Source organism: Hippocampus zosterae, chromosome 12, assembly GCF_025434085.1.
Source record: "Hippocampus zosterae strain Florida chromosome 12, ASM2543408v3, whole genome shotgun sequence".
In the NCBI taxonomy this organism is placed as follows: Eukaryota; Metazoa; Chordata; class Actinopteri; order Syngnathiformes; family Syngnathidae; genus Hippocampus; species Hippocampus zosterae.
In genome coordinates this window covers 10,230,506-10,256,352 of record NC_067462.1, presented here as the reverse complement: position 1 = coordinate 10,256,352, position 25,847 = coordinate 10,230,506, and the positions used below count along the sequence as shown (strand labels likewise).

The following is a 25,847-nucleotide window of genomic DNA, read 5'->3' as shown; positions in this document are numbered from 1 at the left end:
GCGTGTTGACAGCTCAGGCATTTTTAGCAGGTTAAGTGGGGCAATTGGAACTGAACAAACTAAAAATATGACAGCACCATATTTTCCCCCCCCTTCCAAAGAGATGGAAGCCACACAAGCACTCACAAGTGACACAAATGGACTTGAATGTCAAAAAGCAAACAAATATCAATAACAAGGCAGGAATGCGTAAAAATATACATAGCTAACACGCAGCAGTAAGAGATTTATGTATGTAGGGCGCTAAAAAAGAGACACAGCCGACGCCTGGTGCTGTCAGGCTCGTTTCCGTGTTGCGTCATTCACCATGGCAGTGTACAGTGAGGCCAAATATGGCAGAGCGCTCGATTTTGCGCAGCTCCCGCGCCGTGATCTCGTCATGCAAACAGATGTCGGAATTGTTGGATGTTTGTAAACAAGTTGAAAATATTCCCCCCCGCTTAATTTGACGCTCAATGCATCCTGACAGTTAATTCCATTCAGGTGGCGTTAAGATCCCGTGTGTCACATGTCAGTTCCTTTTCAGGGCAAACAGGCGAAGTTAGTTCACTAGCAAGGCGCTCATAAGTCTCTGTCGCCTCTCACCGCAACGTAACATTATCGGACGGGTCTGACCCGATCTGACCTTTTAGGTGTACAGCCAGGATGCCAAGCGGTGAAGAACGACCATGTGTAAATGTGGAGCGTGTAAAGCAAGAGCCGGCGGCACTTTAGCGAGGTAACATGAATACTTGGAAGGGATACTGAGACAAAGCTGATTGTGCTTCCTAAATTGCTGAACGGCTCCAGGGCTGACATTCAAAACACAACACCACCAAACAAAAAACACGTTAAATGCAGAAAAGCCAAGCAGGTGGCTCAGAGCGAAACCTGAAATTCAAGTTCCTGGCGATGGCGGCTGACCCAAATTTCCTGGCCCCTTCTTCTCCTTTACGTGCTTGTGCAAGCCCAGGCCCTGGGGTGACAGATCCCTTACACAAGGTTTGCCAGTGCATTTACATGCAAGCATGCTTAATGAGAGATCAACAGCAGCAAAGCGCCTTGAATATAAAGCTTTCTTGTAAAAATAATGAGCGAGCGATTGATCCATACTCAAACAAGCCGGTTTGCTGAGCTAATACCAAAGGCAGATTACAGCCCTTGCCAAAAGTGCCCTGGCGTGCGACGACTTTCCCTTCCAGGGTCCCCAAATTTGTCATCACATTAGCACATGGTCAAGGAGTACATCCGAGCACTAATCTGCTTTCCTGCACAATTAGTCTTCTTGAAGAAGGCTGCAGACCGACAGCCGGCGGGGTTTGGGGGGGATATGTGGGGGGTGAATCACCGGGTTTCACATAAAATGGACGGATTATTTACAGCCAGTCCAATGTAACAGTCCGCGGTTATTCCCTTTGCCCCTCACCTAGTGAGTCTTCACATTGGACTCTTGCTCTGCATTGAGAAAGCCTTACAAAAGAGGTTTTAGTGAAATGGGGTGGGTGGCACTCACAGCCGCTCTGTCAGTGTGTTTTAGCTGAGAAGAGCAGGCGATGGAGGACAGGCAAGTTTTTCTTGAATAAAATATTAGATAATTTCATTTCAAACTATGGGCAGAGACGGAGAACAAAATAGCAGGAGGGATGGAGAAAGGAAGATTTTTTGGTGTGAAAAGAATAAGAAGAATTCAGTGCTGCTTCTTGCAAGGGGGGAAAAGAAAAAAAAAACATTGATGACACCCAGTTCCATTCTTCCAGTCTCCCCTTTCTCTGCTCTTCGCCTCGCAGCACGGCGGGCTAAGCTGGGAGCTGTAATGTCATTAAATTGCAAATGCTTTTTTTTCATTTCCGACACACACTGTTTACTTATCTGGCAAAAACATATGTTGGAAGGAATCCGTTAAATTCTGCCCATTGCCTTGGGTGAAAGTGCAATAGAAACGGGCCCACTGAGCTCCTTCTGTCGTCTCCTTTTAGCACTTTGCCTTATCTACAAGGCTGCTTAGCAGCAAACTGGCGAGTTCAATGAAAAATGAAGATACAGAGCAAGATTGGGGAAGAACAGTGAGGGGAGAAATGCTTGGAGAGAGGGTCATCCCATTCCTCTCCATCTGCATAAATGACTATTTTTAAGGCATCTCGGGCGTCTGTATATTTTTCTCACTCTGCCACACATTTAATTTCACGCCCCGTGTTCTGAATATGCTTAAATGCATATCTCTGATGCACCTTTAAGCCAGAGGAAAGAGGATGGGGCGGTGTGGGGGGTGGCGGCAGTGGCGGTGGCAGGGAGGATACGAAAGCAAAATTAAAGATAAAATGGTGTGATTTGCACTACAAGTCTATTACTTTATGGCATTTACATATAGTTTACCTCTGCAATTCCAAGATTTTTTCCCCCTCCAAACACACGTCGCGCCACTTTGCTATCAGTCTAGTTGGGCATGTATAAATATGTATAAATCTTTGTTAAGCAGGGGGAAAATAGAAAGTTTCAAGGGTGCACTTTCTTGCCTCAACTTCTTCCACTTGGTGCCGTGACACTGTCAGCAGACCCGCTGGGAGTGTTCTGCCCCAACAAAGACCCATGAGGCTTCAAGCACTTTGTGCACCATGAGCCCCCTGACACCCGCCCCCTGCCACAAACCCTCCAAGGAGGGTCTGGGGGCTGAACCTTTTTCCTATCGGGCACCGTTTCACCTTTGGATGCGGCTGTTGTACTATGGAAAAAAAATGATGCTTCGACTGAACAAATGTTTATTATTAATTCTTAGCATTTATGGATGAAATGTTTTGGGGTTATGCTGAGGTTCAAAATACTTTTGGAATTGGATGTAGCAAATGTTTCCCCACGTGGCCCAAAGGGCACTGCGGTTGCCCACCACTGCCCTAGAGAAACAGCCTTATCGTGTGTGTGTGTGTGTGTGTGTAGCCCTGTAGCATGGACGTGTCATGAAGATAGACCTACAGAGTCTTGTGATGAATTGCGTTAGCAAGTATCCTACCGCTGTGCTATCAGGTGGTGCTACGGCGGCAAAGACTTTCAAACCCCGCCCCTTTCAAGGATGAGGATTGGCCGGCAGGAGAGTGGAAAAAGGACAGAAAGAGAAACTATTCAAGGCACGATTCCTTCCCCTCATTGTCTGGCCGCTTCGATTTGAATGTGCGCTCGCTGAAAAGCCGATGAGAGAAGCGCTTCAGTCCGCCGCATTGTTGCCTCTCTCTCTCTCTCTTTTCTATTTGCAATTAAATGCATTTCACATGGAACAACTGTACGAAGCACGTTGCAGATAAGGGGAGTGGGGAGGAAGCGGGGTTGAATTCCATTGCCCTTAACCTCGTTTGTAATGCCTTTGCAAATTTGGAGTGCTCTTATTGTGAAAAGGAGGCAATCAAAACAGAGAATTTGAATAGAAAATGCCACACAGCTAAAAGCATTGCTTCAATGAAAATTAAATTGGTTTTAGAATTCTCTTCTTTAAAAGAAAATGCAATCTTAGTGTTTCGGTTCAAGGGTTTTATGTGCAACATTGTCCTCAGACAGGGACATCACACGCACAGAGGTCCCAAGCATGGGATGAGATCAGTCAATTAGAATTAATGTCATCTGGTCATTTACAGCTAAACACCCTCCGCATTGCATTGTGTTTGCTTTGTGTGCACGGCATCGACTGCAAAACCAATCTCATCCCGCAGACATGGCCTTTTTTTTTTTTTTTTAAGGATTTGAACGCTGTAAATAACTCCCAAGCCCTCTCTTACGAGGTTTACCCCTGCAGCACTTTGTAACTTATCGGGGCCTCCTTGTGCTTCCTCTAATGCCGGCATTATGCTCAAATGTAAATGGATAAAGCTGCCAGAGTGGTGGGCGGGAATCACTAAAAACGAAAGACTCACTTAAGGGGTCTAGCCAATATTCTGATTGGGGGTACAGAAAAATAAACTGGAAATATGATTGTATTTTTTTTAATACAACACACAGCGTTGCTCTGCTATAATCTCTATTGTTCTTTTGTGATGCACCATTTTAGATTTTATATTGAAATAAGATGGGGTATAACTGCAGATGAGCACAGTCACTCAATTAATCGACCATTGACGTGTGGAATTGATGTTTTTATTGATTGTCTCAAAGACAATGAGGCAAAATTGAGTGCACTACTTGGTTGTAACCAGCCAACAAGGTGGAGTTGGTTCACTGTCACCTAGTTTTTGACCTGAAGAAGAAAATTATTTTGACACACTGGTACGGAAACAAGAATATTTCGTCACTATGTCTGCTCTTGCATCCTCAACTAAAGATGACACAGACTGCACTATATAATTGTTATGACTCTTGAAATAAAACACGTGGATGAATACACACTAGTACTTTTAGCCATAAAAAATGATAACACAAATATTCTGAAAATGTCAACTGCTTATTTCCTTCAACGTGGATCCGCCAAATTTAGTTTCATGCCCGTTCTTACTCATGACAAAGTTTTGAAGGTTGCTCTCAAAACTTTGAAATTAGATATTAAAGTGAATGAATGCACTCTTTTCATTTGTATGAACTAAGATGAACTTTTATTTATTTAAAACACAAAATGTGTTGAATGATTGAATTTCAAATGCATATGTGTTGATAAAGTTTTGATGTTGGCATTAAAAATGACAATTTATCTAAGTGCAAATACAAAACTCACCCCCAACAGCAACCACTAGTTTAACAATTTAGTCCGTCAAATGCCCAGCCTTACTTGTGTCTGTTCTATTGTTCTATTGAGTTCTATTGGGTAGTCACAATTAAAATGACACTGACGCCAAAACTTTAATATATTCTGAGTGAATGAGGCCCAAGGCTCTGTTTTGTACTTGTAATTTCCATCTCTAATGGTACAAGGGACTGATTAGTAATTAGGACAGCCTCATTTAAATGCATGTAATGAGTATTATAGGTTTCTGTTCGACTGGTGAGCCGGGATAGCATCTTCACATTGGATTTTAATGCATATTGACCTCTAACGACTTGTTCTTCATGTCCTTGAATTGCTTCATAGCGTAATGATTATCGAAGGATCTCTGAACTAATTGACCTCAAGCGTGTTTCCCAGCATAACTATTAATCTTATTTTCCAGTGAATAATGTGAGAAGGGGCTCCCTCGTACACGTACACACTCACTCACACACACCCACATTGCTCGCAGAGGGATGTGTGGCCCCTAGATATTAATTTGGAGATGGATAGGAGTCTTAAAGAGGATTAAAACTCTATACAGGCTACTCATTTCACATGGCTGCCTACCACCCAGGCGACTGTGTTGCGCTCCCAGACGCCGCTCGGCACGGTGGACATTTTAAATGGTGACAGTTAAAGTACAAAGATGTCCAATCCCAGACTATTTCATGGCATATTTGGCCCGAGCATCCTGAAGGAAATACAAACCGCTTGTCCCTGCACCTGCCAACGAGTGGCAACCACACACTGCAACACTGCCCTCCTCCTGTTGGCTAGTGGTAGTGCACAAGGATCCCTCCGATTCCCCGGTCAACAACTACAGTATTTCTCTTCTCACGGGGACAGCCTGACAAACCAGAAACTTTACGAGAATTTGGACTACAGTATTTGATGTGAATAAATATGTAAATGTGTATTGCTGAGGTTGCGGTCTGCAGTGGTGTCACTGAGAGTTGCATCTGATATTTCCCTGTTCCCATGCAGTGTGAACAACTACAATATTAAACGTAGTGTTAAATGAATACATCTCTAAAGCAAAAATGAGTATGAACTTTGTAAAAGCATTTTTTAAATTTGTCTCTAGTACGTAAAACAGTCAAACTCCGCTGACTCCAAATTTATGGAAATTATTATGCTTATTGTTTATTATAAGATAAGATAAGATATCCTTTATTCGTCCCACACTGGGGAAATTTACAGCCTCCAGCAGCAAGAATGTATGTAGAAAGAAGAAAGAGAAAAAAACAACAAACATCTTTCAATTAAATGCAATATGAACACAAAATGGATAAATCGCAGTACTATTTACAATTTTCCTTCACATCATGTAATTATTATTATTATTATGATTGTTATTTTTTATTCATCAGCCTTATATTATATTATATTTCTGCGATAATTTTGTCCGATTTTTATTGTTAAGAACTTTAGGAGTCCTATATTGTTTCAGCTTTATTTGTTTTTAATTCAACTTATTTAAGCTTGCCCATCTTTAAAACCCACCTCAAAACTCACTTGTATTCTTTGGCATTTGACTCAGCACGACCCAAATTATGATCTTAGTTATACCGTTTCGTGCTCTCTACCGTCTTTGTTACTGATTTGTTGCTTCGCTTCACTGTTTGTGTGCAGCGATGGCTGTTTGAAAGTGCGCTATAAATACATTTGAGTTGAGTTGAGTATACGGCCTATCTTTTAAAGACCACCGGTAATTATTTTTCAACCTTCATATTTATGTCTCAAATCCCAAAAACCTCAGTCCTTGTTTCTCTACAGCTCTTTGGCACCATCCTGTGTTTAGGCAGGAAAAACCAAGTCTGTTTTGAAAAGCATGTACGGTTGCACACTAGTAAAAAAAAATAAATTAATTAATAAAATACAGCAAACACAATGATTTTTAATGAAAACATTGGCTGGCAACTCAAATTTATAAATGACTGGAGTTAATTTTTCAATAGAACTCTGTGTTTCGGAATCATGAGCGGCACGGCAGTCGTCTGGTTAGCACGCGAGCCTCACGGTGCAGAGGTGCAGGGTTCGATTCCGGCTGCGGCCTTCCTGTGTGGGGTTTGCATGCTCTCCCCGTGCCTGCGTGGGTTTTCACCGGGTACCCCGGTTTCCTCCCGCATTACAACATTCCAAAAACATGCACGGCAGGTTAATGGAAAACTGTAAATTGTCCCCAAGTATGAGGGTGAGCATCAATGGTTGTTTGTTTGTATGTACCCTGCGATTGGCTGGCAACCAGTTCAGGGTGCTCCCTGCCTACTGCCCTAAGACAGTTGGGATAGGATCCAGCAGGCCCGTGACCCTTGTGAGGATAAGCGGTTTAGAAAATGGATGGATGAATAATTGGTTTAGGAATCACAGTTTATACACACACACACACGTATGGTGAACCGCAAAACTGGGACCAATCCAAATCATACCATAATCACGGTTCATTTTAACACCTTTACTGTGCCTTTGCTCTTCAAGGCACTTGATAAAAGCACAACCATTCTGACATTCCATTTGACTCCGGGCAGGGAATTCTTCTAATCCTCGTCAGTTCAGTGAAGCTCACGAGGACTCTTGTGGAAAAGACAAAGCACTTTTCCCAGGGCACCATCATGTTTTAGTATTATAGGTCCTGAGATGATGAACTATTTCCTGTTCATGTACAGTATATGGTAAAACAAATAAAAAATAATAGGAACCACAATCAAGAGTGAAAAGGACATTTAAAACAAAATGTGACCATAACCCATTGGCTTGATAATTATTGCAGAATGGTAAAACAAATGCACACAAAAACAAATGACGACATCAGTTGCAATGAAACGTGGGTGGATGCGTCTTTGCCTTCACATAAAAGCAATAAGCGCAAACGTCCAAATAATTCTTTCCTCGTTTGTGGTGCGATTGGGTCTCGTTGTCGTTTTGACACCGAATTCCATACGCCGACTTAAAGCGTCAGCAGTCACAAGGCATGCGGCTGGAATGCACAAAATGGGATTGCCGTCTGAAAGAGACAACCCCGCGAGTCATGCGTCTGAGTCACAACCAAACTTTGATGCTTGCGTCAACCGAAACACAGTCACAAGTGCAACATAAGGGATACTCAAGAGAGTCTTGTGATCCACATGAACATACGCAGACTGCGGGAAGACATTTAGGACTGAATGATGCTTTGTAATGTACGGAAATTTATTGTACGACTACCACAGATGACTGGCTGACGTTCAAAAGCAAGGATGCAAATAAAGCATAGACACGTTACACTCGAAAATAAGTACATTGGTACAATTGGTGTCCGATATGCATGCAAGTAAGATAAATTGTTTTTTAATTTCTCATTATTTACAAAAACAAATCAGTAATCGGTTTCAACAATTTCTTAATGTTTTATTATTAGACTCTCAGTCATCACGTCACTGCAATCTGCAAATGTTGATTTGACGCAACTGGACTTTTCTAGTTTGTTGAAGACGTTTCACCTTTATTCCACAAGGGTACTTGTTTTTAGGTGTGAATCGTCCCTTTTTGTGCCTATTGTGGGTGGTCACAGCACAATAGGCCATTGTTGTTTTTGACGAGGCAAGTGGTCAATCATTCGCCCGCACCTTGTTACGTCCACTCTTCCAGTGGAATGAGCCAATCTTGGGCAGCAGGGATGTCAGGACATTGCTTGAATTGGATGAGAGGTGATGCCGCAAAACTCCTCGGTTTGGAGATAGCTTCTTTCACAGCTCTTGCAAAGCATTGGTCCTCTCGATCCAAAAATGGTCATCAATGTCTTTAAAGAATGTCACTTCTTTCTGCAATGGAAATGAACTGCTGACTCTGGACTCGAATAATCTGCTCGTCGATGTTGTGCTATGCACTTCTGTCACGGCTACATGGTTTCTCCAATGTAGAGGTCATTGCACTCCTTGCTATACAACAACATTACTACCCTTTCTCCTTGGGAGTTTGTCCTTGGGGCGGGCCAGCTTTTTTCTGAGGGTGTTAGCGGGTTTGTAATGCATTGGTATGTTTTGTTGGGAGAAAATCCTTATGAGTTTGAGACAAAGTGTCACCGTCACGTGAGGAGCGGAATTTGGACACAGAAGCAGACGGGAGACAAAAAGTTGCGAAGTAAAAGTTTTACTGTTCAAAAATTCAAAGAAAAAAACAAAGAGCTAGTTTTATGCCCTGTTGGACACAGCAGGGCATAAAAGACTTAACTTTCTAATGTTTAACTGATTAACTCGAGTTTATATATAGAAAGTAAAGTTGGTCTTTGGAGATGAAACCTTGGAGGCTGTCTTCCACCCCCAATTGGGTGACATTAAAAATATTTTTTACGATGACAATGATGATACTTTGATTGTTACAATGATTCAGAGGATTTGTCCCATACTGATATCCACCACACACGTACATGGAGTTCAGAATATGTCTGCTTGCGCCTCGATCAAATCCACCAATGTGTTACACCAACTGCACCACTACTTAGACCTGCTTTTATCAAGTCTAAAATCAAGTCGACATTGGTTCACCAAATTGCCAGATGCGCCAAGGGCGTAGCGCGCTCTACCAAATTCACAAAAACATTAACTTGCCCCTGCACAAAAATGAAAATGTGAGATGCTTTTAGATATGTACAATAATTTCTTTGATATTTGTAAGCGGAATTTGTTTGCACAAGTTTATCCTCCGGAAATTGCCTCGCTCGCATGACACATCAAAGCGCATTTTCATTAATCATATTGCTTATCCCATTGATGTATAAACATTATTGTTGGCAAAATATGACATTAATAATGTATTACAAGTGACTGTGATTCTCAGCCCTAGCTGCAAGCACAATAGGAAGCCAAATGTCAGTGTTCCAGTGAGATTTAGGATCACATTAATTGCACCATTTGCTTCCCTGCATCACCCCCAAACCTCATGCTTTTGGAAAACAAAGTGAAAGATTCACCCGAATCTCTTATGCCCTGAGGTTATGGTGCTGATTTTCAAAGAAATCACAACACTTGCTAAGATAATTATCCAGTTATTTTGTGCACTTAGGTTAACCCACTTATTGTTACATTTTGTTGCCTAAAACCTTAATCTGATTCATCTTTTCAGAGAACCTACTGAATACAGTCTTGATAAAGTGCATTAAAGTCTTATGCCTAATGGCCCCTTCAGGCAAACATGTTTCTCAGTGCACAACTCAGTCTAGCTTCTCAGCTTGCCCGTCAGATGATCGTCACAAGACCAACGAGTCTAATCCCACCCAGCTCTACTAAAGCCCCGTCACAAAATACCACCGTCCATAATGTGCATGAAACCAACTGGAACACAAGATGATTCGACTTTAAAGTGGCATTTCCACAAAATTTATTTGCATCTAATTTGAAGATACACAAGCGGGAGGACCACAACAGGGAGGGATATTACACACTTGTGCAACATAGTAATTGATCAAAAAACTGATTCTTCGCCACTGACCGGAGTACACAAACCAGCGGAAAATGACGGCCGCACTACTTTTCAGCCTTTTTTACTTATTTTTGCAACGTGGTGAAGCTCAGTTCCCCCGAGCGTGTTGCACCGTTGAGGGGATTCTGTCCAAGCAGTGCTGCCCTGCCTTGGGCTCCGATCCTGCAAACGTATGTGGCACCCTGACGGGGAGAGGAAACTGCACCGCCGTCCGGGTCGACACCAAACCCTGGGGCGGGCCGTACAGACTCAGGAACGTTGATGATCGGGAGAGATGGCCCACCAAATTTTTCAACCAGACATGCAGGTGTAGTGGTGAGTAATGTACATAATTATTACATGAAGCAATTTACCAATAATTGTGTAGAGTAATTTTATCTGTGTTTCAGGCAACTTTGCAGGTTTTGACTGTGGGCAGTGCAAATTTGGCTGGACCGGACCAAACTGCGACCAAAGAAAAGCTCCCGTCATCCGAAAGGACATCCACACGCTGACCTCTGCAGAGCTCCAGGAGTTCCTGGATGCTCTGCAACTGGCTAAAACCACTATCCACCCAGATTATATGATCGCCACCCAGCACTGGCTGGGCATCCTGGGGCCAAACGGAACTGAGCCCCAGTTTGCCAACATCTCCATCTATGATTTTTTCGTGTGGCAACATTACTACTCTGTCCGAGATACTCTGCTTGGTAAGTATTTGTAGTTATTCTTATCATAACACTCAAATTCAAGAACACCGACTGATTAAAAATAGAGCCACGCAATGATTATTAGATTCTAAATTATCCAGGTCAAGAGAATACACAAAAGTTGAGTTGAAGAACTGCTTTTCTTGATGTGTGAGACTACAATCGCATTTATACTATATAAGGCAATTCATTATGCATAAATTACATCAAAAAAAATTGTGCATGATCCTCTGTTGCCATCAGCCTGTTCTTGGCGCATGGCTTTCGGAGCTACAGTCCGTTTTAAAAGCCTGAAATGAATTTTATGGATAGTCATTGTCACAGCAAACCATTTTTCCCCCCTCAATTCCAAACATGAGATTTCAAAAACTATTTCCACAACAGGTCCTGGCCGCCCATTCAAAGCCATTGATTTCTCTCACAAAGGACCTGCATTCATCACCTGGCACAGGTATCACCTCCTCAGCTTGGAGAGAGACCTACAGGTACAAAAATGTACATTTCCTAGAAAAGCATGACTTGAAAGTTAACTAAAAGTTCTGAATCGGATGATTCCGTCAACACATGAACTACAAGAGAACAGTTTATTGAGAGAGGGAAACGAGTAAACAAAAAGTAACTATTTCAAAATACATTTTTATCAATCTGCCGAATTTACATCACAAATCACACAGAACTGGAGGATAGATTTCTTCTAAAAGCCTCCCATAAAACAATTTCACCCTGCTTTTCCCCCGCAGAGGCTGACTGGCAATGAAAACTTTGCGGTACCATACTGGAACTTTGCGACGGGGCAGAATGATTGTGATGTGTGCACGGACGCTTTGCTTGGAGGCCGAAACCCAGACAACCCCTCCCTCATCAGTAACCAGTCAAGATTCTCCAACTGGGGGGTGGTGTGTAACAGGTCTGCATTACAGCACTAAGACAACGGTGGTTAGTGAATGTGACATGACTGCCACTAATCACAAAGTATTGCGCTTCGTGTTCCAGTTTGGATGACTACAATCGCCTGGTGACTCTTTGCAATGGCACCAATGAGGGTCTTATTCAGAGAGGCGTAATGAGAGGCACAAACATGTCTCTGCCCACCATGAGTGATGTTCGCAGTTGCCTCGGCATCCGCGACTTTGACAGCCCTCCATATTTCACCAACTCTTCCTTCAGTTTTAGGTAGACGTTTAGAATTGATCACGTTCAGCCATCCATGACAACACTGCACTCTGTTAACACCCGTGTTTTAACACAGAAACGCCCTGGAAGGGTATGACAAACCAGACGGCGAATTGGATGACACCGTGAACAATCTTCACAACCTGGTCCACGCTTTACTGAACGGAACCAGCTCTTTGCCTCACTCTGCAGCCAATGACCCCATCTTTCTGGTCAGACTCCGATTGCACAGGTTGCTCACAAGTCAAACGCGAGGAGTCCTCAATTACGAATGGTTGCCTTTCAGGTCCTTCACGCTTTCACTGATGCCATTTTTGATGAGTGGATGAGGAGGTTTCTCCCTTCCAATGCCAGTTTTCCAGATGAAATGGCACCCATCGGTCATAACCGGGACTACAACATGGTTCCGTTCTTCCCTCCAATTACAAATGAAGACATCTACATACCATCAGAGCAGCTGGGGTATTCCTACGCTGTTGCCTTTGAAGGTAAGCAAGTGGTCAATGTCATAAGTAATTTTTTTTTTGTTTTAATCTTAGCTATGAGGCGAAATAGTGAGTATTTTTGCTAAATTGGAGCAAAATCACATATTAATACAGTCTGAGGAGCTGTGATTTGCGGGTTTGAATTTAAAGATTGTATTCCCGAAACAATTTTTGCCATAAGAAAAAAAAACAATCTCAAACTTCCTCAAACTTTACCATGATATAACTTTTACTAACTGGACAAGCAATGCTTTCACTAATATTTCCACACAAGTGTAAAAAGATATCTATTAAACAATATTAAATTTTGTGGGGGGAAAAAAAACCCCTTCCAACATGGAAAAGATTGGACAGCGCTGCTAGCTTGAGACGAGATGTCATGCATCACCCATTTTAACATACATGACATAATTACAAAAAGAGGAGAACAAAGTTAAACGATAAATTATGTACACATGAAAACATGTGATGGGTAGACACGATATTTAGCACAATGAATTACCCATTTAAGTAGTTTCCACAGTTAAAACAACACAACATCCAAGCAAAGCATGCATGCCAAAGGACTATAACAAAGATGTGAATAATATTGAAATATTACACATTAAAAAATAAATACTGTTATAGCTTAAATATATGAAAACGTGAAGCATATGATCCCTTAAAAACTTTTGGGTGAATTTTTCACAAATAATTATTGGTCGTTTCTCTATCTGAGGATTTCAGTATATTGAAGATTGACATGTCATTTCCATATTGCATACACAAAAGACTAGGTGGACATCTGAAGTATGCCTTGCAAAAACAAGAAAATGAAACATGATGCAAGCTTTGCAATGGTTAGCCAGATATGAAACGCTTTCGAAGGGTACTTGATCAACGCATTGAATATACTGACAGCCCTTTTAGATTAATTAAATTGTTAAAGATTTTTAAGTGTAATAAAAGGTCAAGGTAGAGGTCATTTTGCATTGATTAAAAAGAGAGAAAAACAGAATGTTTGAAAATGCGTCAAATAAATGAGTGTATGGTATGCCCTAGTCAACAGGTGTTAAACTCAAGGTCCGCAGTACTGACCCTACAATATTTAGCCACACATTTGGAGTTCTGCTCAAAACTAACCATAAAAATGATAAGCAAATGCATAGGACAATTATGTAATATTAGATTCGTGGAACACATTGAGCTTTTTGAGAACTGATTTGGATGCAATTCTTTCAGTTTGGTTGTGACCAGCCCAAGTCATTCTTTCATCAAAACAAACATCGCCAACATTTTAAAACTTTCACACGGTCAAGAGTCGTTCCTTACGCATATTAATCCCACTTGTAGGCAACCTACATTCAAAATCAAAAATCATGTAATTTTGAATCTGAGAGTTTAAATCCCCGCAACGACTCCTTTTTGGGAACAATAAACACTTCCTACCGTGTAAAAAGGTTTGACATCTTTCCAAGGATCATCCAAGCGGACAGCTGTATCCACTAGTCGGGTGAAAGAGGAGAAAAAAAATCCGTCGCGTTGTAGAATCTCCTCCGAAATCCTTTTGACGTTAGCGGCTACGTGGCTAAGGTTAACATTGCTTGTCACACTACAGCCAATTGAAGGTCCCCCGTGGACAATAAATCGTATAGAAATCGCACAATTACGAAAGTGTTCACACACAAAAAATAAAAAACTAAAGGGGCGAATATCTGGGACGAAAAATTAGGACGGAAAGAACAAGTAGAATGTTTGTGTACCTGGTCGGGGTGAAGTTTTTCTATTACTATATCGTTTCTATTTTGTGTATTCACGCTTCACTACGTCAACCGGAAATAAATTCTTCCGAGTTTTTTTTTACGCGTCTTGACACTCAAGGGCATATGTATTGAACGGGCATTTATTTCCTCAATAAAATTTAATCGCCGGGTTGGGTAGTTACTTAAGCTGTCCACTGTTTTAAACTGCTGCATGACCGACGGAATTTTTGTGACACTTTATTAGGTACACTTTCAGTATTGCAATAGAAAAGCTGTTATAAAAAATATCAATATATCTACACACATACAAACATATAGATAGATGTATAGATATATACAATAATTGCAACTATTCAATAGTGTATATAATAAATAATAATATACAATATAAACATTTGGTTATTTACAATTTTGCATTGCATTGTAGTTCTCCACCCACAATGATATGCTGTGAAAAGCTAGTTTTTTTTTTTTTAAATGTCCATCCATTTTGTATAGTGCTTTTCGTTATTAGCATAGCTGATGAGCTGGAGTCTGGTGGCAGAGCACATCCTGGAATGGTCACCAGTTATTCGCAGGGCAGAGGTCACAGATTTGTACCCGCAAATTCAGAACTGTGAGGCAAACATACTAGCCATTAACTACTACAATTGGCTGGCAATTAGTCCATTGTATACGGTATACTCCCTTTTTCATCCAAATCAGGTGGGATAGGCTCCAGCTCATCCACCGCCATAATAATAATAACAATAATAATAATAATTTTATTTATAAGCGCCTTTCAAGACACCCAAGGACACTTTACAATAACAAAAAACACAAAACAATACGGGTGTGAGCAGTTTTGAAAATTGATGGATGGAAAGACAATTAAATGTAATTTCTGCATTAGATTGTAAGTGATTAATGTCTTGTCCGCTTCTTTCCTTTCTTCCAGATGCAGGAGGATCTGCCGTGTTTGTGGTTGGATCCACACTCGGGGGAGTCTTCATCGGGCTCCTGGCGCTTCTCCTTATCTTCGTGCTCTACCTTCGTCAGCGCAGAAACACAGGCTTTGAACCCCTGATAAAAGCCGACTTCACACATAGGAAGTACACGGAGGAAGCTTAATGCAAAGAAATGAAACCTACACTGGCCTGCGTGATACAAGAGGAAATTATTAATCGTCTAGATCAGGGGCGGGGAACCTACACCGGGTGGGTCATGTACACAGACAACTAAAGCACTTGATCCAGACTAAATAACATAAATCTTGGCCAACACATACAAAGTGAAATGGTCCCTCATCGGGACAAGGTTCTCAAACCCTGTTATAATGTATATATATCAGTGTTTCCTAACCTTTATTGATCCAAGAAACATATTTTATAAGAGGACAAAGTGCATAACCAAACAAAAATGTCACATAAAGTATATAATGTATACTAAAATTAATTCCATTAATATCCTCACAAATGTATTTACTCAGTGTAAAATTTGGTCCTGTTTAGTCAAACACAAGCTTAATTGTCCCGTCTGCCATCTAGAGGAGAAACAATTAATTGTCTGTCCGTCACTGTTTATCACTGGTATCGATTGATGAACAATGATACATTTAATTGTTGTAAACACATTATTTTTCTGACCTCACTAATATACAGCTGCACGGTGGTTGGGAATCACTGTTGGAGATGAATGACATATGGAAACAATGAAAATCATATCATAGGCTAATTGAGTCCTTGAACATGCGTGTAGTAAAAAAGAATAAATAAATCACAATAAATGTCATGTTTAGATTGAAACTCTGTCTTTTAGTATTCCGTAATCATCACAAATGAGAACCTATTGGAATGTTTTTTTAAGAAATATTTATTCTTAAGAACAGTACAAAAACACTGAATGCAATCCCCTTTCATTGCATTGTAAGGCATATTTGCTTATCTGCATGGAGTTCATTTGAATGTAACAACAACAATGCACTGATGAGAAATACAAATATTGACTTGAAGCATTTCCACTTGTGGATACATTTTTCCCCAAATTTGTATTCAAAAAATATTCCCATTAAAGGTTTGATGATACAAAACATAAGAGCACTATGAAGAATACTTTTTGAATGACACGCTGTACACTCGTATAAATCCTTGCTGATATGTTATGAAATGAATGACACAAGCTTTCAGAGGACGCAGAAGCTGCTTTTGGGTGGCCAGGCCCCCGGCCACCTCAACAATACGCTCTACTGACGAGACGCATTCAGCCCTGTCCGTTTCTCCACTCTCCACGGATTCTCATTTCACAGGTGACTGTGGTCGCCTTCCAGCCCGCCTGCACTGCACAAACACACCGACGTTCAGGCTTCACAAAACACATTCGGGGACCATTTTCTGTGGATTTTGACGCACACTCGCCTTAATAATCCCCCTGATATTCTTCATTATTGTGCTAGTGCAGCTGTAGAAATGGCACACTTTGAGACGTACTAAGTATTTTTTTGTCCTTTTCCCGGGGCATTTTTGTGACTTGTATTTCTAGAACTGTGGCTATTGCAGAAGTTTTGGCAAAATAGACAGGGGCAACATTTGAAAAGGTGTGTGAGGACGTAGAAGCTTGACATCGGCCTTCGATTAAATTTCTGTGATAATGTATTTTGTAATTTTGTGATTTATATACTATTTATTTCGGTGGATTGGTTAGCAATTCTGTCTCACAGTTCAGAGGTTGTGGGTTTGAATCCGGGCTCATGTTTTCCAGTGTTTTCTCAGGGTACTCCAGCTTCCTGCATATGTGAATTGGAATGGGATGGGGCAAGGTCTCTGAATGTTCTGAATTCCATAGCTGTCGCCAAACACAGCTGCCCCTTTTGGAGAAGGTAGGCTACACCCTGGACTGATCGCCAGTTTAGCGTATAAATGAGCAAACAAGCATTTCAGACCTATTGAAAATTTGCAGGCTTCAATATACTTGTTTGTTTTTTCAATCTGAGCAATCCAGAATACCCAGAGAAAATGTATAGATGCACAATAACATCATAAAAACTTCACTCAGAATGCCAGAGCTGAGATTCGGATTCAGAACATTTACCGTATTTTCCACGTTATTAGGCGCACCTAAAAGCATATAATCGAATGCGCCTTTTATAAGGATCAACATTCTGATTTCTTTGGACGTAGTATTTTAAATGTTCTGTGAAACGCTTTGTTACAGCTGCGGCGATTGTGAAAGCTCTATATAAAGCTGTATTGTACAGTATTTTGCATAGCTCCATCTAGTGGATACATAATGCAACCGTAGCCACTAATGTAACTTCTATTCTATGCTCCTTATAATGTGGGGCACCCTACATGTGAAAACCATTTTAAAATTCATTGAAAGTACGCCTTATACTCCAAAGCGCCTTAGAGTGTGGAAAATACGGCACTTCACTGGCCAATGAAACAGTAATGATAATATATCAAAATAGATTAAATGCTGAACTCTTACTGTAGTCCAATACCCTGTTGACGGCTTGTGAGAATGTGTGATAATAATGTGACTATAATTCAAGATGCGTTATGTCCTTTCTTCATTCAGTGTCTCTTCATTCAAATGCTGGATTTCTTTAGTCATAATCGAACTAGCCTTCAACTCACTTTCATTATCACAGGAAATTTCTAACACACAATTCCTGATTAGCCGTATCCAATTAAATTACACAACAGTTTGCCGACCTTTATGTTTCTTTTTTTTTTTGAAAGGGATAAATGCATTTTAAAGAGTACAGATTCACTAACAGTGATCAAATATTTTTTAGCATTCAGACCTTTTGAACAGAATGGCTGTACTTTCAATGGATAGACACCAACAACATAATCATCATAACATAATCATCCTTGTGAAATAATACAGAATGGCAATGGAGGCACATCAGCACAGACTAACTACTCTCAGACCCCCCACCTAAAAAAACGCAGAAAGTTAATTAATCTGTTGCAAGGCAAATTAAAGTATACAATATTTGCCTTTTTCCTTTTTTTATGACTACATGGCATGAAGACAGACTCTTCAGACATAGCTGAAATCATTGTAAGAATATAATAGATGAATGAAAAAATATATAATGATTTAAAATGAAGGACAATCCATGATTAGTACTGTTGATTTTGAAGTAGCAAGTTATACTGTTTACCTCTGTCACTCCTGCCATTAAATCATTTGAATCTGATTGAAATGTGACATTGAACATAACTGTACCACTTTAAGTCATCAATAAGCACATTTTTAAACAATCTTACACACACACACACACATACATATTTTTTTCCTTAACACAAAAAGTCCAAACAATCAAAGTGCGTGCTAAATTCATCCACATGAGGGCAGACATTACTGCCTGTTTTACAGGTATTGTGTGCAAATAGTGTTTTTTTTCTTTTCCTTTAATAAAAATAGTTTTAATCTCTCAAGCAGAGTTTGTGGGGGTCGGCTTCAGCACTGGAGAGAGGAACGATGTAGTGACCTATCAAGTCAACGGATGTGCATTCTTTGGCAAAGTGGCAATATCGATGCATGACTGACTTGATTTCTTCAGCCTGAATACTGTCTGGCAAAGATGATCCCCGCCTGTTTTCTCCTGCATTATCTCCAATGTATTTGGAGTACCAAAGCCGAGAGGGCCAGTGTGGTTAAGAGGCCCATGGGGGGCAGACGGGATGAAGAAGAGCTTTCCACTGGACCTCTCCGGTCGGCTTCCACGCCCGGGGCCTCGGGAGGCGCCACATCCGCCTCTGTGGAGCAGGCCTCTGTGCAGCCACTTCCACTGCCTGAGCCGCTGGCCTCATCACCTACAGTGTTGAAAGCAAACACAAATTAATACTGGGGATTTATAGAACAACACACGACAATTTTTAATGAATAAGAAATGTATTTATATGCATTAAAAATGGTGACAATCGTGTGTACAGCAGGTGCTTGGTTGATGGTTTCTTTACATTATTTGTGATCTTTGTTCCGTTGCTTTGGATTGACAGGACTTGTGCAGCATATGAATACCTTTCTAATAAACAAAGAACTTCATCGGGTTCATATGACAAGAAAGTACACTAAGTTAAGCTACAGACTGCTACAGTAGCATCTTGTGCTATCCACTAGCTTGCTAGCTGATTCCGAGTGTGACAGAACAAATTGAAGATGAATCTTTTCTTCTATTCTTTTGTCCTCTTTCCTTTCCTCCTTGTTTTCTATTTATTTTTCTTGCTTTTTACATTGAAGTCGGTTGCTAAATTGCACCTAGGTGTGAATACAAAAATGAAGGGTTGCCTATATGTGTTCTGGTTGTATGACCCACAAGTCTGGTTTCGAATCTCCGCAATCTTTTGTGCAGTTTGCATGTTCCCCCAATGCTTCCATGTAGCTTCAGGTTTGATAACCGAAGAAGAGGAAAAAGCCCAGCACATAACTCACTTGAGTCCTGAAAGTAGATATCGTTGCCATTATAGGCATTTTTCAGCTTGTTGGTCATCACCCGGAGAGCCATGATCTGCTGACGAATCAAAGTGTCTGGACGGGTGATGTCCACATTGACCTCAGGGTTGTTCAACTGATTAGTCAGTCCATCCAATACCACTTCTGGGAAATAACTTTGTGAGAAAATAAGAACAAATGAAGATTTATTTGGATAGAAGCAAGCTCCATTATTTTGTTTGTCATCATTTTAAGTGTTCATGTCTTGTGTGTCACTAACACACAAAGACATCTTGTGAAACTTGACCTACAAAGAAAGAAGAGACCATTATCTTTTGATGAGACACATACTCACGAGATGCCTTTGAGCGCAAAGACAAAGCACTACAACATGATATAACATTCCATTTGGCCATTAAAAAAACAACAACAACAATAACACTTCGAACAGTTGACATGCTACAGCGGCCTTTTTGATGAAGCAGCAGAGGATTGTTGTGCGATTCCATTCCTATTGCTTGCCAGTACACCATTTGTTCCCCTCATAAAAAAACACTCATGTCAATCTTGGTAATAAACACATACGACAGGTTTGAAAGCAGCGGTAATTCGCTCAAAAATTGTGTGTGAGTACTGCGAAATGACTAAACTTGTCGAAGATATATAATGGACCGAGGACAATAATGTAAGTCAACACATCCCAGTATGCAGTGTAACTACAGAAGAAAGAATATATTACAGTTTAACATGATTTGAGATAGTTACTTTTAAAAGTAAATGTGATATAATATGTCCCCTTTACATTTTAAAAATAATTATTCAGACATCTGAAACAGAAAAAAAATGGTGGAATTTCGATCTAAATGTTTTGAGCGCAAAACTACAAACTGTCCTACTTCTCAGCAGTGTGAATGCAACACAAATGGGGAGACTATAGCCTCCTTAACCGCCGGGGGTGCCTATTACCTCCCCTTGGTGTATCCATTCCAGCACTGGTCATCAGTTGCATTCCCAGCAGCCAGTCTGGTATCCACACACATCTCCTCAGGCAGATTGGACCAAAATCTCTTTGACTGCTTGAGTTTCTCTTTTATGTCAACAACCTAAGGAGAGAGAAAGGCAGAGACAGAGAGAGAGAACGAGAGAGAGAGAGAGAGAGAGAGAGAGCGAAAGAGAGAGAATAAAGGTCATCAAATAAAACATTTAGTGTGGCCACTGACTGTTGAGGGCTCATTGTTCACCACCACGTCTACTAATGTACCCCTCTGGGACCTTCAATGAGCTTGTACAATAATTAATTAATTATTAAATAAAAATTTGGGTTGCAATTTTGTTCATCGTTAACCTTTAAAACCTCTTATCATAGAATGTCCTTGGGTGGCATGAAAGGCGCTTTTAAATAAAATGCATTATTATTATTATTATAATGGTTTCACCCCCCCCCCACCCCCCACCACTGTGTCAACTTTTTCAGATAAAGGACCAAGCAACTTATTAAAAAAATCACCCCCACAGACCACCTAAACCTCCAAAATAGGCTTGATTACTATTCAACCACTATACAGTACAGCTGACCCACAAAATTTGGGCTGGTTTGTTAAATCGAGAAAGTCATGGTCCATTAAATAACGTTTTGGCCAGTGTGTGTGTACCTGTGTCTACAAAAAATAAAATAAAAGCACTCAAATGAATCAATAAATCAGTCTATCAATAGGAAGTGTTGCTGGCCCTATTATATACTAAATGAAGCTCCTCAACTTATTTAATGAAAGTTCCTCAGCACCAAGATCCCAAAGATGGTGGCATAACCTCAATCTATTGTTTTAACTTGAATACAAAAACAACAATAAAAGCAAATAGTTGAGTTTTCATTGAACACATGCGGATAGGATCACAACAAAAAGATCAAACATACTGGGGTTAGCTTTTTGTATTTAAAAAAAAAAAGAAAAAAATGAACATTTTGTCACAGTCTTTTTTTTTGTTGCTAAAATGAACAAATCCATTTGTCAAGAAACATTAAGGTACAGTAGATATGCTTGATTGGCTTTTGTAGTCATGCGGGTTAAGACAGAGTTTGTGCATTTGTGTAAAACCATTTCAAGAATCAGGTCAGCAAGTGGGCTGGGCGAGGTCAAATAGTGCACAACTTATGTCCCTATATTAGATCAGGCAGGACGGCAGCAGCAATGACAAACATTCTTACAGATCTTACTTTACTGTGCGCTTTCTGACTTGAGCGTATTCAACTCCAAACTTTCATCAAGCACAAAAAATGTGACATAGTTCGCGAGAGTTGAGGAGAGCTCCTGATAAAGACGGTCTGGCCATATTATCTTTTTTTGGGGGCGGGGGGTGCCCAGGTTGCAAGTTGGCTCGTGAAATTGCGGCGAACCTGAGCAGAACATGAAAGGTGGGGTGCCGAGCCTGCCACGCCGCTTGTGGGCCTTCATGGCGCTTTTGATGTGTTAATCCTGTCACACTGATGCCAAGGCACCTCAGCGGCTCTGATGCTGCCCAGAGGGTCACCACAGACGCATTCTGCAGCCACAGATTGACGATTGGGCGATGTCGAACTAAAAAAAAACTGCGCGTTCAAGATTAGCTTAATGTCACTCGACATCTGCAGGGTCCGTGAAAAGATGTGGATTGAAACCAGAGTGAAAAGTTACATTTTACTGATGCAAATATGCAGAAATAGGTAAACTACACCTCGACTTGGGATGTCTTGGCTCATTGTTGCTTCATTTGGACGATTGTGCAAAAACATAGATGCTCTAAACACTTAATGGGAATGCATTGATGTATTTTGTTTTATCTTTTGATAAAAGTAGGTATGCTGACTGCTTTTACTCAGGTCGCAAGCATGCAGTGCAAAGAACCTCTTAAAATTGTTTTGATTCTTGATTGTTCTCATCCATCCATCCATTTTCTTTACCGCCAATCCTCAAGGTCACAGGTGTGCATGTGTTCAACATGAGTAAACCATAAAGAAAGGCTCCCTGAACCATGAAGGAAAACACACAGGAAGCCCTCCATTTTGGCTTGATGCATGTACGGTATTGACTGATCTATGTCAAAGAACTAACATTGTGTAGAGATTTTGCCCAATTGTGATGAAGTATGAATCATTCCTATTTGCGTGGGTGGGCGGAGCACAGCGACAACATTTGATGACTCAATACCATGACATTCTTGAAAACTTTCCCAAGCCAGTTGCACTAGGAAACGTGAAATTTGATAGACAGGTCAACCATGAGGAGATTCTCATAAAGGTGTTAGGGACCAATGCCCCAAAAAGGAGAGGAGTGTCCTATTTTGGTTGAAAGTGGCCATTGATACTGGGTCATTTTGGCCATTTCTAAAGGCGGCTCCAAAAAACAAACCTGTCCTAAAATAAGTGAGACTAAATTTGAACCATCTATAATGATTATTATTGCCATATACTGCTACTACTACTACTATGAATGTATGAAATGTTTATTATCTGACTAATCAATAAATTGTAACAGTGAAATAATAATAATAATAATAAAAATACGATAACTAATAATAATAACGGGCGGCCCGGTAGCCAAGTGGTTAGCACGTCGGCTTCACAGTGCAGAGGTACCGGGTTCGATTCCAGCTCCGGCCTCCCTGTGTGGAGTTTGCATGTTCTCCCCGGGCCTGCGTGGGTTTTCTCCGGGTGCTCCGGTTTCCTCCCACATTCCAAAAACATGCGTGGCAGGCTGATTGAACACTCTAAATTGTCCCTAGGTGTGAGTGTGAGTGCGAATGGTTGTTTGTTTCTGTGTGCCCTGCGATTGGCTGGCAACCGATTCAGGGTGTCCCCCGCCTACTGCCCGGAGACGGCTGGGATGGGCTCCAGCACCCCCCGCGACCCTAGTGAGGATCAAGCGGTACGGAAGATGAATGAATGAATGAATGAATAATAATAACAGGTGTTTGAGTGGTTCACACATCCGCCGCACAGTGCGGAGGTGCAGGGTTCGATTCCGGCTCCAGCCTCCCTGTATGGGGTCTGCATGTTCTCCCCACGATTGCATGGGTACAAAGGGAGGCTACCCAACAAATTTGTTGCTGGAGACTGTACATTTCCCCAATCTGGGACAAATAAAGGATATCTTATCTTATCTCAATGAGACACTCTAAATTGTCCCTAAGTATGAGGGTGAGCATGAATGGTTGTTTGATCATGTGTGTCCTGCTATTGGCTGGCAACCAGTTCAGGGTGTACAGTAAGGCGGGCCTACTGCCCTCAAACAGCTGGGATAGGCTCCAGCTTGCCCACGGCACTTGTGAGATTAAAAGGATTAGATAATGGATAGTTGGATGAATACAAATAATAAAAAAAGGCTAATAATGATGATTACTGATTTATATTTTTGTTTCTATTGTCTTTCACCAGCTCACTGCTTCCTGCACTCTGATATGACGACAAATGGCTTACTTTTCTTGACATATTCTGAGTGGGATTAAGTGGCAAATAAATCAAGTGCTTAGGGAAACCGCTTATGCATTTGATGATTGATGGAGGTCATTTATGCGAGAGGGAAAACATTTTCACAGAACAATAAAGATGCTTCTGGGAAAGGTCAGCCTCCTTCCCTCTTTACTTCACATGGCCCATAAATAACTCCGTGCAACGTGCCCCAATGCATGCAGTTACCAACACATTCCGCTAGATGGCAGTGTATCATCGCGGAAGGCAGAGTGAGGGAGGAACCGACATAGCCTTTCTCTTGCCCCTCCTTAAAATACAGTAAAGCAAAGTCAACAAATTGCCGGTATACTGTATTAGGGGCATTGTGCAGCGCACTGTCAGGTGCTTATAATATTTTGGTGGCCTTGTTTAGCTCTAAACACATTTTTGTTTTCATTTCCTTGGTATTCAAGTCAGTATTTTAACTGACTTTCTAAAACAGAGGGGTGATCAACTCGTGGTACGCACATCTGCTTCCGAGTCTAGGTTTTGGGTTGAAATCTTCTGTGTGGAGTCTTCCCATCTTTGGGTTTTCTCCATTTTCTTCCTACCCATAAACACGTATGGTAGTTTCACTGAATACTTTAAAAATAGTCTTACAATGTAAATGTGAATGGTTTGTCGAAACGTGCCCTGCGACTGGATAGCAACAAGTCCAAGGTGTTCCCAGCCGTTTGTACAACGTCAACTGGAATAGACTCCAGCTGACATAAATTGGAGGTTTGGCAGTTCTCAGCCTCAAACACAGAAAAGGTAACAGGTTTCCATCCCAGAAACAAAGGGTCAAATCATAATTGTTTCTGTGAGCCTTGTTCAAAGGGAGCGATTATGATTCTGCTAATCCAATGTGTTTATCAACCAATTCAAGATCCAACTCTGGCTTTGAGGTAAGAAAAAAATGCAGCATGACGCATCTCCGACTCCATTGTGTTTTGTGATCGCCTCTCTCTTTTGCTCTTCAGATCCTTTTGTCCTAAATGAAGGCAAAGGTTCCGCAGCTTCACGGCCAGTGATCTTCTACCAAAAATCCTCTTATTCTAAGAAGTACGGTATCTCTCTGCTTCTCTTAAATCTTAGAAAAAGTGGGGCATGGGTGATACATCACTCATGGAGCTGCCCCGATCTGCCATGTGACTTTTTGCTTCAAACTATAGGAGTCGAGATCTTTACACAGCCACATTCAGAAGATTAGTTCAGCATTAAAAATAACTTAAAAGTTGCTAGGAAAGCATTTGAACTGAGTAAAGCATAAAACCGTCTTCCTCCTCTATTCAACTTGTATTGGATGAAATAGAAGACTACTTATTTACAAACTGTATGAGATGTGGGGATGTGTTTGCAGAAAATAATTAATTATGGGGGGAAAAACAGCATGAGCCGATGAGATAATTGTGTTTGCAATCTTAGAGTGGGCGTGTTATGTGCAGATGCTCCACAGCCTTTCTTCCAATATTTGCTATGCACACACACATAGATACACAAACACACACACGCACACACAGACATCACTCAACGTGGATCTCTGCATGCGAACTGGCGGCTGTCTTTCAGCTCAGCACTCGTGCCGGGCAGCTTCCCTGTGACCTTTTCAGGTATCTGACTTTCAAATTAAAGTATAGACAGAGTACACGACGTGTAGTAAAGCACTAAGAAACACCTTGTAGCCAATCGATCATGATCACAGATGCGTCC

General features: G+C 41.0%; 2 protein-coding genes across 4 annotated transcripts in view; one reads left to right on the top strand and one right to left on the bottom strand.

The window, feature by feature from the left end:
• Positions 1–9,969: 9,969 nt before the first annotated feature.
• dct (dopachrome tautomerase) lies at positions 9,970–16,318 on the top strand. The gene is made up of 8 exons (XM_052082571.1): positions 9,970–10,471; positions 10,546–10,845; positions 11,230–11,330; positions 11,586–11,752; positions 11,839–12,018; positions 12,095–12,230; positions 12,305–12,506; positions 15,183–16,318. Exons 1-8 carry the CDS (start codon positions 10,189–10,191, stop codon positions 15,353–15,355), a joined length of 1,542 nt encoding a protein of 513 aa, XP_051938531.1. The 5' UTR covers positions 9,970–10,188; the 3' UTR covers positions 15,356–16,318.
• Positions 16,319–17,944: 1,626 nt separating this feature from the next.
• Positions 17,945–25,847, bottom strand: part of LOC127611798 (glypican-6-like) — an 83,978-nt gene continuing 76,075 nt past the window's right edge. For all 3 annotated transcript variants that reach the window (XM_052082565.1, XM_052082564.1, XM_052082566.1), the window contains 3 exons: positions 20,636–20,772; positions 19,670–19,845; positions 17,945–19,050 (listed from right to left, as the gene is read on the bottom strand). In XM_052082565.1, the coding sequence (XP_051938525.1) occupies positions 18,845–19,050; positions 19,670–19,845; positions 20,636–20,772 (519 nt within the window). In that variant the 3' untranslated portion in view covers positions 17,945–18,844. The remainder of the gene's footprint in view (positions 19,051–19,669; positions 19,846–20,635; positions 20,773–25,847) is intronic.

Bases quoted from the DNA above. Each gene is read 5' to 3' on its own strand.
- dct (XM_052082571.1), top strand. From the start codon at position 10,189: ATGACGGCCGCACTACTTTTCAGCCTTTTTTACTTATTTTTGCAACGT. The intron at 10,472-10,545 runs GTGAGTAATGTA...TCTGTGTTTCAG, and splicing joins CCAGACATGCAGGTGTAGTG to GCAACTTTGCAGGTTTTGAC. The intron at 12,507-15,182 runs GTAAGCAAGTGG...CCTTTCTTCCAG, and splicing joins CTACGCTGTTGCCTTTGAAG to ATGCAGGAGGATCTGCCGTG.